The sequence below is a fragment of the Lipotes vexillifer genome, unplaced genomic scaffold, assembly GCF_000442215.2.
Source record: "Lipotes vexillifer unplaced genomic scaffold, Lipotes_vexillifer_v1.1 scaffold22, whole genome shotgun sequence".
Classification (NCBI taxonomy): Eukaryota; Metazoa; Chordata; class Mammalia; order Artiodactyla; family Lipotidae; genus Lipotes; species Lipotes vexillifer.
Window position 1 is genome coordinate 1 of NW_006779050.1, and position 15107 is coordinate 15107.

The 15107-nt window shown below is 35.1% G+C and overlaps 1 protein-coding gene across 1 annotated transcript in view; it reads right to left on the reverse strand.

Annotated features, from left to right (window-relative positions):
* Positions 1–819: 819 nt before the first annotated feature.
* LOC103074859 (protein transport protein Sec24B) overlaps positions 820–15107 on the reverse strand; it is a gene marked incomplete at its 3' end in the record, with an annotated part of 80739 nt that continues 66451 nt past the window's right edge. The window contains exons 8-16 of the mRNA XM_007452166.1: positions 13084–13186; positions 10714–10840; positions 9918–10027; positions 8708–8820; positions 7091–7209; positions 6670–6725; positions 3407–3613; positions 1397–1520; positions 820–989 (exon numbers count right to left, since the gene is read on the reverse strand). Of these exons, the coding sequence (XP_007452228.1) occupies positions 820–989; positions 1397–1520; positions 3407–3613; positions 6670–6725; positions 7091–7209; positions 8708–8820; positions 9918–10027; positions 10714–10840; positions 13084–13186 (1129 nt within the window). The remainder of the gene's footprint in view (positions 990–1396; positions 1521–3406; positions 3614–6669; positions 6726–7090; positions 7210–8707; positions 8821–9917; positions 10028–10713; positions 10841–13083; positions 13187–15107) is intronic.

Below are 15107 nucleotides of genomic sequence, written 5' to 3' on the forward strand. Positions count from 1 at the left end.
CACTGCTGCGGCCTCTCCCGCTGCAGAACACAGGCTCCGGACGCGCAGGCTCAGCGGCCATGGTTCACAGGCCCAGCCGCTCCGTGGCACGTGGGATCCTCCTGGACCGGGGCACAAACCCACGTCCCCTGCATCCGCAGGCGGACTCCCAACCACTGTGCCACGAGGGAAGCCCTAAAGCTACTTTTTAAAATAAAAAATATCTCTGATTTTGAATCAAAAGGATAACTGGGGAGTAGTATTGGATTGTTGGTGGAGGTTCTAAAATATCAATTCAAAAACACCAATGCAGGTTATACAAAAGGAGGCTACACATTTAACTTGTATTGACGATCTTATGATATTTTCCTACAGGTAATCTGAAGTCAGACAAAAAAGACCTAACGTGCAAAATTAAACAAATGAAGGTTACTATACAACTTACTTAAGAATTAAAATAAGGGATGAGAATCCCTCCAGCAAACATTCACATAAAAGAGATAATGTAAATTGAAGACCATTTGAATGATTAGGAAGGCAAAGATTATTAATCTGCCGATTTTCACTTAAGATCTTCCCTATTCCTCAAATTCTTCTGAAATCACCTCCAATGTGGACTTTCTCTTGGGTTCTTTCTAATAAAGCAAAACATTACCTTTGCCCACTTATTCAAATTGCTTAAAAAATTGGGCAATTATTTAATAACTATATTTAAAACAGGGTATAGCTAACTGGATCAAGCAGAAAATCCTTTATGAGTATTATAGGTAGTCAAAGGTCATCAGTATATGAATGCTTATTAATTTTAACAAAAGTATATAATATAAAATATAATTTATATAATTTCATACCTTTAGTACACCTTATTCTCATAACAGCTTCAAATCCAATTTTTCTTGTGAGATATCGTTTTAGATCTTTTTGTAACTTTTCTGCTTGTGAAGGATTGTGAGTATAGTGGAAAGATGGGTAATAATAGATGCACCCTGCAGAATACTTGGACATGCAAGCTTTAGAGAGAAATATAAGTATTAGCTACAGAAACAATAATATTCTACTTGTCCAATAGCAGCGCACATTCTGTATTATGAAGAAATCTAACTCGTAGTGAAAAAAAACTAAAGTGGTCAAAATGGGGATAATATATATATCTGAGAAACACAAACATTTGTAAAATATATAATAAATTTACTGTTGAGCAGAATGGTAAAGGAATTGTATTTGAAAACAACAACAACAACCCATAATAGCATTTTATATGTGTATAGTGCTTTAAAGTTTACGGGTAATTTTCATAGACATTATCTAATTCACATCTTTCTCCCCAAACTATTGAGAACTCTTAGTAAAGAGTTTAGATTTAATTATATGCTAAAAATGTTTATGTAAACAGATAAACACAATGATATCTCCTTACCTAGAGAAGCGAGATCAGAGTACTGTGAACTTAAAAGGAACAGATCCACTGCAGTCTGCTGCCCTGAGCAATCTAAAGCAAGTTTCTTATAAAAATCAGTTGCAGGGCCAAGATGCTGTACAACCTAAGTCAACAGGTCATAAAGTAAGAGCTGGAAACCTTGAATTATGCATATATTTCTGTCTGTTAAAATAAGGAAGAGGATATCCTCTGTCCCCCTATCAAACTAAGGAGTTTTTAAAATGTCTAGGTAGTTGGCACAAATTTCCTATGAGGATAATAACAATCGCTAACATTTATAAAGCACTTATGTGCCAGCACAGATGTTTTATATAAATTATTTAACCCTCATAATAACATATATCTCATAGAGTTACCAACATTTTACAGATGAGAGAACTGAGGCCCAAAAAATGATTATGTAACTTGACCAATTACATTGTCATTCAGTGGCAGATGCTGGAATATAATAAACCCAAGAAGTCTGGCTCCAGAGTGAGTGCTGTTACCCATTACTGTACGTATACTGTTACATAACAACATGAGAGAATAACAGATTAAGGAAGTTTTCCTGTTGGTATGAGGACACTTGAGCTGAGGAGGTGGCACCAGAGAAGAGTTAAGGATGCAAGAGCCGGGCTCCAAGTTCTTAATTACTATGCTACATTGCACAACAAAATATTTCAATCTTCTTAACTATAGTGTATGACTATTATATCAGAGTTTAAAACAGAAGAGATACTTAAGCTTTTGAGTTCCAGGCAGATAGAGAACATTTCTGGAAGTTAAATGAGGAAAAAACCCCTAAAACTGTATCAGAGAATCAGTAAACATTTTGCTCTGTTCAAAACACCTCAGTATTTTGTAGTGGATTACAATATAGTGCTATTCTTCTTTAGCAAATTGGTAAAGAATAAAAAAGCAACAATACTTAATGGTGGCTAGAAGATGAGTCCTTAAGAGTACAGGTTGATAAAACCCCCAGTAAGTAGAATACAACAGTAATTTAAATACAGTTTATACTCATTGATCCAATTATTTCACTTCTAGGAATTTATCTTATGGAAAAAACAAATATGGGGCTAAAGATTTAAAACACTATTAAATGTGTTTAATTCATACTCATAACTAGTTGTAATGGCATTTTCATACATATGTAAGTTGAGGTCAGACAAAACTTATGTACAGAACAAAAATGATTGTCCCAGTTCATTTATTATTTGAAATAGGGATTAAAATACCCTGACCAAATCTTCATGTAAAACCCTAGTAATATTCAGCCTCATATTCTTTTCTTTTAATAGTGAAAACAGTGGTGACAACTATTCAACAGCTAGCAGGCAATTAATTAAATCGAGTTTTTCACATTTACTAAAAAACATTTTTTTAAGGAGAATTTTTAGGGACCTCAGAAAATGCTATGTACTCTTCAATGAAAAAAGTCATTTAAAAAATATAGAATAATGTATGACACCCAGTTATGCTTATTTGTATTTGTATAACTAAATGCTATTATCCTGACAGTGAGATAATTGACTTATATTTGTTTCCACTTTCCAAGTTTTATACAATGATTTATATTACCTTTATAATAAAAAAGTTTATTAGTATGTGCATGTTAAATTATAATATCTCAGATTTAGTAAGTATTATCACTTGTGAAATAGAAAAGAGCAGTGGAGTCAGAAAATCAAGTCACATCTTTACCATAAAATACTTAATAACTTTTGGCAAGACCATTTAATGTTTCCCCATTTGTAAAATGAAAGGGTTAGAGTAGATAATTTCTAAATTTCTATGACTTGTAAACAAAGTAATAAAAAGAACACACTGCAACACAAAAACAAAACAATAATTGAATTAAACTCTCTAAAAAGAAAACCAGTTATCTTTTTTTTTTTTTTTTACTATCAATGAAGTAGAAAAATAGAATAACAAACAAATAATTACACAGTCTATAGAGGTAGAAGACAGGATCTTAAATATGACAGAGAAACTAATATAAAATACCTTTGTGCTTGATCTCTGATTAGGATCTTCTCTGGACTGCAGAAGTCCTGCCCCCAAGGAAGGTAACTGTGTCTGAAATACAGACACACGGCCACCTGTTGGAGACATTAATTTAAAGGCAGCCTGGAGCGCAGGACCCAGGGCACTGTGTGTTTCTCTTGTATTGGTGAACATATTTGGTAATGCATTCAATAAGTCTTTTATAAGCTGGGAAAACAAAGATTAAAAATTGAATTACTGAGAAGGCAAAGCAATATTATTCTTTAAAACATTCCATTTGTTTATTTTTGTTTTTATTTCCATTTCTCTAGGAGATGGGTCAAAAAGGACCTTGCTGTGATTTATGTCATAGAGTGTCCTGCCTATGTTTTCCTCTAAGAGTTTGATAGTTTCTGGCCTTACATTTAGGTCTTTAATCCATTTTGAGCTTATTTTTGTGTATGGTGTTAGGGAGTGATCTAATCTCATACTTTTACATGTACCTGTCCAGTTTTCCCAGCACCACTTATTGAAGAGGCTGTCCTTTCTCCACTGTATATTCCTGCCACCTTTATCAAAGATAAGGTGTCCATATGTGCGTGGGTTTATCTCTGGGCTTTCTATCCTATTCCATTGATCTATCTTTCTGTTTTTGTGCCAGTACCATACTGTCTTGATTACTGTAGCTTTGTAGTATAGTCTGAAGTCAGGCAGCCTGATTCCTCCAGCTCCATTTTTTGTTCTCAAGATTGCTTTGGCTATTCGGGGTCTTTTGTGTTTCCATACAAATTGTGAAATTTTTTGTTCTAGTTCTGTGAAAAATGCCAGTGGTAGTTTGATAGGGATTGCATTGAATCTATAGATTGCTTTGGGTAGTAGAGTCATTTTCACAATGTTGATTCTTCCAATCCAAGAACATGGTATATCTCTCCATCTGTTTGTATCATCTTTAATTTCTTTCATCAGTGTCTTATAATTTTCTGCATACAGGTCTTTTGTCTCCTTAGGTAGGTTTATTCCTAGATATTTTATTCTTTTTGTTGCAATGGTAAATGGGAGTGTTTTCTTGATTTCACTTTCAGATTTTTCATCATTAGTATATAGGAATGCCAGAGATTTCTGTGCATTAATTTTGTATCCTGCTACTTTACCAAATTCATTGATTAGCTCTAGTAGTTTTCTGGTAGCATCTTTAGGATTCTCTATGTATAGTATCATGTCATCTGCAAATAGTGACAGCTTTACTTCTTCTTTTCCGATTTGGATTCCTTTTATTTCCTTTTCTTCTCTGATTACTATGGCTAAAACTGAAAGTGAAATCAAGAAAACACTCCCATTTACCATTGCAACAAAAAGAATAAAATATCTTAGTGGAAATGCTTTCAGTTTTTCGCCATTGAGGATGATGTTGGCTGTGGGCTTGTCATATACGGCCTTTATTATATTGAGGAAAGTTCCCTCTACACCTACTTTCTGCAGGGTTTTTATCATAAATGGGTGTTGAATTTTGTCAAAAGCTTTCTCTGCATCTATTGAGATGATCATATGGTTTTTCTCCTTCAATTTGTTAATATGGTTAATCACATTGATAGATTTGCGTATATTGAAGAATCCTTGCATTCCTGGAATAAACCCCACTTGATCATGGTGTATGATCCTTTTAATGTGCTGTTGGATTCTGTTTGCTAGTATTTTGTTGAGGATTTTTGCATCTATGTTCATCAGTGATATTGGCCTGTAGTTTTCTTTCTTTGTGACATCCTTGTCTGGTTTTGGTATCAAGGTGATGGTGGCCTCGTAGAATGAGTTTGGGAGTGTTCCTCCCTCTGCTATATTTTGGAAGAGTTTGAGAAGGATAGGTGTTAGCTCTTCTCTAAATGTTTGATAGAATTCGCCTGTGAAGCCATCTGGTCCTGGGCTTTTGTTTGTTGGAAGATTTTTAATCACAGTTTCAATTTCAGTGTTTGTGATTGGTCTGTTCATATTTTCTATTTCTTCCTGATTCAGTCTTGGCAGTTTGTGCATTTCTAAGAATTTGTCCATTTCTTCCAGATTGTCCATTTTATTGGCATAGAGTTGCTTGTAGTAATCCCTCATGATTTTTTGTATTTCTGCAGTGTCAGTTGTTACTTCTCCTTTTTCATTTCTGATTCTATTGATTTGAGTCTTCTCCCTTATTTTCTTGATGAGTCTGGCTAATGGTTTATCAATTTTGTTAATCTTCTCAAAGAACCAGCTTTTAGTTTTATTGATCTTTGCTATTGTTTCCTTCATTTCTTTTTCATTTATTTCTGATCTGATTTTTATGATTTCTTTCCTTCTGCTAACTCTGGGGTTTTTTTGTTCTTCTTTCTCTAATTGCTTGAGGTGCAAGGTTAGGTTGTTTATTCGAGATGTTTCCTGCTTCTTAAGGTGGGCTTGTATTGCTATAAACTTCCCTCTTAGAACTGCTTTTGCTGCATCCCATAGGTTTTGGGTCGTTGTATCTCCATTGTCATTTGTTTCTAGGTATTTTTTAATTTCCTCTTTGATTTCTTCAGTGATCACTTCGTTACTAAGTAGTGTATTGTTTAGCCTCCATGTGTTTGTATTTTTTACTGCTCTTTTCCTATAATTGATATCTAATCTCATGGCGTTGTGGTCGGAAAAGATACTTGATATAATTTCAATTTTCTTAAATTTACCAAGGCTTGATTTGTGACCCAAGATATGATCTATCCTGGAGAATGTTCCATGAGCACTTGAGAAAAATGTGTATTCTGTTGTTTTTGGATGGAGTGTCCTATAAATATCAATTAAGTCCATCCTGTTTAATGTATCATTTAAAGCTTGTGTTTCCTTATTTATTTTCATTTTGGATGATCTGTCCATTGGTGAAAGTGGGGTGTTGAAGTCCCCTACTATGAATGTGTTACTGTCGATTTCCAGCTCGGTGCTTTGTGACCGCCTGGAGGGGTGGGATAGGGAGGGTGGGAGGGAGGGAGACGAAGAGGGAAGAGATACGGGAACATATGTATATGTACAACTGATTCACTTTGTTATAAAGCAGAAACTAACACACCACTGTAAAGCAATTATACCCCAATAAAGATGTTAAAAAAAAAAAAACATTCCAGAGTATAGTACGTGCCACTGCATTTTGGAGGACTGTAAAGTGAGTAGTCAACAGATACCTACCTACATTGTCTACTGCAATGTTAATATATACCAAGTAAACACATGTTCAGCATTTTAGTAATCAGTTGCAGTAAGAGAAATACTTCAAGAAAAAAGATCAATCTCACCTCTTTACTTTCATACAGATTCACAAGTAAGCTATCCGGTGTAGGTAGAAAAACATCTACAGGGAAAACATATATTTTAACCAAATGATAAATCAAGCCAAAAGAATTTTGAATTAAAAAATCTTAGTTTTTCTAAGGCCATACATGTTAACGGGTACCATAATATTGCTTTATTAAATATATATATACGCTGTATGTATTATATGTGTGTGTGTGCTCGAGCATGTATAAGTACACACACATGGGTGTAAAAAACTTAGAATCAAGTATTTTCCAGGAAAACAGTTATTTTAAAACAAATACCAAAGTAGGCTAAATTATCCGTATAGCATTACAACAAGATGTACTGTAAAATAAAGTAGGCTTAATCCCAAAATTCTGTTTTATTAATAAACAGAGTTTTATTTTATTCACTGCTTACCATCTATATCAGATACAATCAACATCTGAGGCTGTGATAATCCTTCTTGTAAATTGTAGAAATGAATAGTGCTATCAAAGGTCATGAATCCTATTCTTGTTCGTGAATCTCCAGGAAGCCTAAAGAAAGAAATGATAATTTTAAAAACTATTTTTCATTCCCAATTTTATCTTTTTGGCTTTGCACAGTCCATTGAATTTGCAGTCACTCATCTTTGTTGGACTGGCTCCTATTTCTAGGGCTATATTCTCATATACTTTACCAGCAAGCTAACTCTTCAGTCATAAAAACTGTTTCTTGGGGCTTCCCTGGTGGCGCAGTGGTTGAGAGTCTGCCTGCCGATGCAGGAGACACGGGTTCGTGCCCCGGTCTGGGAGGATCCCACATGCCACGGAGCGGCTGGGCCCCGTGAGCCATGGCCGCTGAGCCTGCGCGTCCGGAGCCTGTGCTCCGCAACAGGAGAGACCACAGCAGTGAGAGGCCCGCGTAGCACAAAAAAACAAAACTATTTCTTTGCAGAGGGCCTTCCATTGCCACACAATGCTGAAGTTATGTCCGAATTAAGCACTTGAGACTTAAAAAAGGGCAAATGCTTCAATCAAGGATAAAAATATGAAAACTCCAAGTTACTAACAGAATCTAAAAGCAAATCATTTAATGTCTATGGATGTTTTTAATCTTGAATGTCTCAATGTTATCAGTTTATTCACAGGCCAAGATCAGTGATATGCAATTATGGTAGCTACAGCTAGCACTCAGTAGAGCAAGGACTCTCAAACTCAAATGGAAGATGGGGGAAAAGAACCTTTTGGAATAACCTAGTACTTCTGACAAAATATTCATACATAACCACCCCTACACCTCTACACATGCCAAGAATCACTGCAATAGGAAACTACTCTTACTAACAATCTTAAGTCATATTTCTTATGAGTGTTGGAGTAGAAAGAGAAATGTATAAACAACTTTGTTTTCCAGAGATTTAAAAGGTTCATTTTTTAAGTTATTTACGGGTCTCCTTCATGACTAATACTGGCAGACACACAGGTAGGAATTAAAGCCAAGTATAAGCACCCTATGCTATACTCTGTTTCCACTTCCACAATAAAGCTCCTTACTAATGCACCTGTTCAGTTTCTGGTTTCCTGAAATATTCAGCACAAAATCAATTCCCTCCTTCCCTTTCTTTGGCTCATTCTCTCATTAGCACATTTTAAACTATCTTATGAAAAACTCCTTGCTCAGGCATAAATTACAGCTAGATTTCTCTCATTTCTCTCTTGATACCCTGGCTAAGTTGAATTTTCTGAGTCCCAGTGCTCAGATCTGCTAAGTCAGAGGGACAGTTAGATGAGATCTAAATTCCTTACCAAGTATTAAAACTTTTATGGTTTTAAGAATCAGATATCAAGTCATAAATCATAATAATCTAAGTAGCAGGATCTTTATTCTAAAGTAGCCAGGATGTACTCTTTTAGTGACAAACGAATGAAATCAAACTTAATAAAAACCAACCCCATAAATTGCTAATAAACACTTCATACACGCACACATACCAAACACACACACACACACACACACACACACACACACACAATGAATAAAAAAAATTCTTACTTGTCTAGATTTTCTAACAGTGATTGGCACAAAATTGTCAAATATCCAGCTTCTACTGCATTATGAGACACATCTAAAACAAACAAGTAAACTGCTGGTTGAGGTGGACGAAGCTGAAAGGAATAGAAATAATGTAATGTATTTAGTAGGTATAATTTATTCTTTTTATATCACAACTACTACTGGATATTTACTGAGTGTATTTGGGGAAAAAAAAAAAAGGAAGATATGCCAATCAAGAATCATATAGGTCATATGCTAAAAATTAAAGATTACTTCTTACTTCACCACTTCAATTAGACTGATTCCTAAGGAGCCAGAACAGAGCTGGGAATATAACAAGTTGTGAAGAAGAAGTTGAGAGTAAAAGTGACCATGAGTTAAAATGGAAAATATATTAATATGGAAACAGAGGAGAAAACAGTAGTTGGGCAGATGTGAAATTGGACACAAAGGATCATAAAAAAATCACAGAAATAAAGAAGGAAATGGGTCAAGCACCAGGAACTTCATACACATTAGTTGTCCCTATTCACCTTTTCCTACTAGCAACATTTTACATTTATGCAGACAACAAAGATTAGAAGTGAGGACACAGAAGAAATGCAAGTTATTATACAGATATTTTAAATGAGTAGAAATAATAAAGAAATAATAAAGAAATGAGCAGAACTTAGGCAAAGAATTTGTTTTTGTAAGCGGAAAAGAAGAATGAGATCTGAAGAATCAGTATAATTAAAAAACAGGTAGAATTTTATGACGAAGTGGAAAGAGAAAAGTCAGATTCAAGTTAATATCCATTTATCTTGATATTTGTACTGGGTGAACCAGTAAGATGGTGATATCTTTAAGAGCCAGAAAGTGGCAGTTTTTGGCAAAAACACGAGTTTTTCTGTTTAAGGAAAGTGGTAAAGAGAATATTTATATTCACTCCATGCAAGTAATCAAATCAAAATGACAACAAATTGTAGATGCTAGGGCTCATCATGAAACATTACCGATGTTTCTTAGTGATATAACTGCATTCTTCTAGGAGATCAAGTAATCTTTACAAAGAGCTTTCTATTTATTAAGTATAAACTTTCAGCACTATTTCAAAAAATTCATACTATGGACAATTTCAAAATTTAGACAAGAATTCACTTAACAGCAAATTACAAATGACCAATACAACTGCATCCCACGACTAATTTTAACACTGAATAGTTACCATATAATCTGAAGAAGCAATGAACTCCACGGTTGAATTCTGAACTTCTGGCCGTTTATGAGGCTCTCCATAAGATCGGGTAAGGGGATTATACATAAATTCCTCAGGAACTAGATAAGATTAGGAATCCAGTACAAATTTAGTAACACATATACACGCTGAGAAATAAACTCCTCTATCATCAATATTTATGAGGTTTACAACAGTTCTGTGAAGATCTAATGATAAAAACTAATGCCTTAAGCCCTCTTTAAAAAAATAAATCAGAAGGATAAAAAACTTATTTACTAAAATCTGATGAGAAAACCAGAATACAAGTAATCTTGCTTCTTAGGCTTGTGTCCTATTTCTTATATCACATGACATGGAAAAGAAATCAGACAGAAACACAGATTGGAAAGCAATTATACTAAGAGGACCTAAGAATGACTAAAGGGGACAACAGATACACATGCACACGTGTTCACACATACTGGCAGAGATCCACACTGAGTTGAATGAACCAAATGTACAAACAGAAGACAACCTTAACTTGTCAAGGTCAAGCATAATTAGTCTGCATGATCTCATCTGCATGGCCTTCACTGCTGGTTTTATGAATTCTTTTTACTTTCCCTCCCTGTCACTCTCCTCATTATCCCTTGGCCAGCCAAAACTAAGTGTCCCTAGCCTGTATTCTCTCCATTAAAAGTGGCATGGAAGTTTTTAAAGCAATGAGGAGAGAGAGACCAGATAATGGCAAAAATGTCAAAATGTTTAAAATATAAAACACTTATTTTAAGAATATGAAACTCACCATCATTAACTCTATAGCACAAATTGCATTTCCATCTACGTTGATCAATGAAGGATACAAAAGGGTTGATATATGTTCGACAAGATCGGCACCTCACAATGGTATTGGATGTTATCACTGGTAATTGCTAGGAAATAAAATAAAGCTGTTGTAGCAGAAAAAGCACTCCAGAGGAAAATGGATCACACACTGCTCTGCTCCATATACAGAACAGAAACCACACCTGTGTTTTGAAATTGAAACATTTTAATAAAATCCAGTGGTGCACTGAGCAACACAAGCAGCTCTCAAGTTTTCTCCCTCTTCTGTAGCAAACGATAAAATAACACTAAAATAAAGTCAAACCAAATGTAATGAAAGTTACTGGCAGACAAGAAAAGGCCTGGTTGGCCAAGAAAACAGAATAACCTCAGCTATCAGCTGAACTCAAGGAACAAGAGTGAGAAAGAAACATGCACCATATAAAAATGCCTTTGTCTTTGCTGCTTGCCTGCACCTGGTAACAGACTCTCAAGACCCTGCTTGTTAGACAGCCACACAGTCCTGTTGGGGACTGTGGCCACGAGAAACCAAACACAATGTGCCTCAAACACTATACATCTCTTTATGCTTAGTTTGGGAAAGGAACTTTATATTCAATATAAGAAATTTAGAAAATAGGATACATATTATTCTACCTCCCTGAATTAACCCCTGGTAACATTTTAGTATATTTCCTTCTGGCTTTTTTTCTCCCTATCCATACACAAACATTTATTTTTGTACTTAATTTTTTTCACAAAAATAATTTTTATTACATAACTACATATCATTTGTGAAAAAAATCAGGAAATATGTTTAACTGAAAATAAGAAAATAAATTATTCAGAATTCTACATTCTAGAGGAAGTCACTGCTGCCAACTTAGTGTATATACTTCCAGAAGGTATCATATATGGAATATGTATTTAGACAAAAATTTTCGGGGACTTCCCCGGTGGCGCAGTGGTTAAGAATCTGCCTGCTAATGCAGGGGGCATGGGTTCGAGCCCTGATCCGGGAAGATCCCACATGCTGTGGAGCAACTAAGACCATGCTCCACAACTACTGAGCCTGCGCTCTAAAGTCCATGTGCCTAGAGACCGTGCTCCGTAACAAGAGAAGCCACTGCAATGAGAAGAATGAGAAGCCTGCGCACTGCAACGAAAAGTAGCCCCCGGTCGATGCAACTAGAGAAAGCCCGCGCGCAGCAACAAAGACCCAATGCAGCCAAAAAAAAAAAAAATTCACATGTGTATATGGGAAATTAACTATCTTGGTTTTGCGATAAAGGTTGCAATTTTATTACAGGTGCTCAAATAGTATTTACTGAATGAATAAATTCAAGGTACTTATTGCATGTTATAATTATTTTATTTTCTATTCACTTTGCTCCTTTCTATACATCCTAGTAGGAAAGAAATCTCCATGAGGAAGCAATGACCTCTGTATCCTCAGCACCCAGCATGATAGGTAGTCAATAAATATTTTGGTTGAATGAGAGCAAAAGAAACTCAGTAGCGATGAACAAAGAAAACCACAGTCATAAAAATGTGTGAGGGAGAAATGCAACTTAAAGTATAAATAGAATGTATCTGGATAAACGTTATTTCTGAAGTTTAGATATTTTAATTTAAATTCAACATATCTGCATGAAATACCAGAAGTATGTGTAAAAATCCAGCAAGCTAGGTAAAGTAAACTTTACTGTGGAAACTTTAAAAAGTAATGTTTTAATTCAATAGACTTGAAGCATTTAAACTTTATTATTACAAAGGTTATTTCATTAATACAGTTGGGAACAATCACATGGTTTTCCTCCCTAAATGCATATCATTGCTGGTGTTTCCTTTATGTTTAAAAAAGAACTCCTAAACTTTATCTATCCTCTACGGCCCTTCCAACTTCTAAAACTACTAACCTTTCAAAATCCAGCTTAGATCTCATTACTTGTAGAAAAGTCTGCTACTGTACCCAGAGGAAATCCCTTCCAATACTATATTCACCACCGAAGTACTTCATAGAATTTGATTAGTTACATGTATTAGTTTTCCTGCACTGTAATTATTTGCACTGTAATTATTTGGGATATCTTTGTCCCCTGTTAGATAAGAATTTCTTAGGGGCAACATCAGTGACTTAATTATCTTTGTATTTACCAGTGCTTAGTTTAGGGCCTGTCACAAAGCAGGTGACAGAAAATGTTTGCTGTATTGAAATTGACAGAAATGATTAATTCTAACTTCAAATGAAAGAAAATGAAAAAAATTCTAAGAAAATATACAATCTGAATACCTCGCACATAAGTACACAGGTCAGTACCCACTAATATTTTTAAATATGTTACTTTACCGTTAAGTCTCTGAAGGGATGTAACAACAATCCTAAAGGAAGCTTAGCTTTATTCAGTAAAGCCTGTGTCTGTGGAATATTTGTCAAAGTACATCGAAATGAACTGCAAAGATATAAACAACACAGAGTACGTTAGCTATCAGAGATAAAAAACAATACTGATGCAGATAGTTGTAGATGACTAAACATTTAAGGGCATACATGAAAATCATTTGGGTATATTACATAACTATAATTAGGAGGGTCCTGATTACTTTAAATGGGCATATATGTAATTTATATGTCAACAGGCCTAAATTAAGGACTCAACATTTTCATGGTGAAAAAGTACAACACATTCAGGAACAAACAGTAACTCCATCATGACTATCAGGGCATGAACAGGAGGGAGCGGAAAACATGAATGAAAAGGTACAGCTTTCATGATGCTGTTCTTGCTTTGCTGTCATTCTTCATCTGCTGAACTCCTAATCTTTCTATGAAACTCATCAGAGCTATAGCTTCTTGTGAAACCATCCTCACCCTTGATCGCAAGTCAGGAAGAAAGACTTCTTCCGCTGTGCTCTGAGATCTACTTATGCTTCTGTGTTATCAATTAGTCTGATCTGCTTTAGTTGGTTGTGTACTTTCTTTATCTTCTCCATTTGAGATTAGAGATCATTTTGTCCTTGTGTCACCCTAGCACTATTCCTCTCATAGAGTAAGTAACTTAAGGTCAGTAGACACAGAATCAATAAAGGAGCAACCAAAGAGATAAGAAGCATAGGAACTGGAAACCGTGACAGGAATTTTAAGGAGTGCTTGACAGTATGTAGAGATATCCAGTTATGGGTTGACTCCAAGCTGGTGATGTTCCGTGAACACGCCAAGTTGGTTCTGGCTTTAGGACTTTTGCATTTGCTGTTCATGCAGCTTGGCACACTCTTTTTCCAGAGTCACATCTTGCTCTCTCATTTCATTCAGATCTCTTTTCAAATGTTAGTAACTCCTTGGGAAAACCCATCCCGACTCCTCAATTAAAAATAGTCACCCTCCACCCTTACCACTCCCTACTTCATAGTTATTCTCTGAAATTACATTTACATTATACACCCATTGGTTTGACTGTTCACAATGTGTCTTCCCTAATAGGATATTGGTTGTATGAGATTGAGAACTTTGTTTTGTTTACTGCTTCATTCCCAGCACCTAGAAACAGTACCTGGCACTTAATTTAGAAGGCATTCAGTAAATATTGGATGATATATCTTAATATGTAGGCACAATTATTATTCCTGTTTTACAGTTGACAATACTGAGGTTTGAGAAGTTGAGTAATTGGCAGTTTCACAGCTACTTATCAGTGGAACCATGGTATGAACCCAGGTCTGTCAAACTCTAAAGCCTATACTCTAAAGCCTATTACTCTGCTTTGTTGTTTGGATAAGAGGTATTTTCACAGGAAACACATAACTGAGTAGAAACACAGACACCATTCCCTACCTATATGATCTCTTACACACATACATAGACTATATTTACCTACTTGGGGGATGCCTAACCATTCACAGTACAAGGCCATAATCCACATACTTATCGACCTGATGGCAAGTTACATTCAGAAGGATAGGCAGCTACTTTCAATCTAGAATCAATGATTATACATTTTTATAGAAATGATCTTGGCACTGCCTTCGGCACTGATGGGGGTGCTGGTGGTAGGGTGTGGTAGAAGAGGTGGAACCCTTGAAGCACCTCCATTTTCTGGTTCCTGTATTGGAAATCTATATAAGACTTTGGTTGAAAAAAAGAGGAACTTAGTTTTTTTAAAAGCTAGAAAACTACTGCCTTTAAAAAAAGAATATATATATATATATATATATATATATATATATATATATATATATGTTTTGTATATATACATATATATATATATATATATGTATATATAAAATTACCAGGCACTGTGAACTTCATATCAAAGAAAATGTGAACGGTATTTGGCAGGCAAGTGAAGCAAATTAAGATATAAGAAAACAACGACA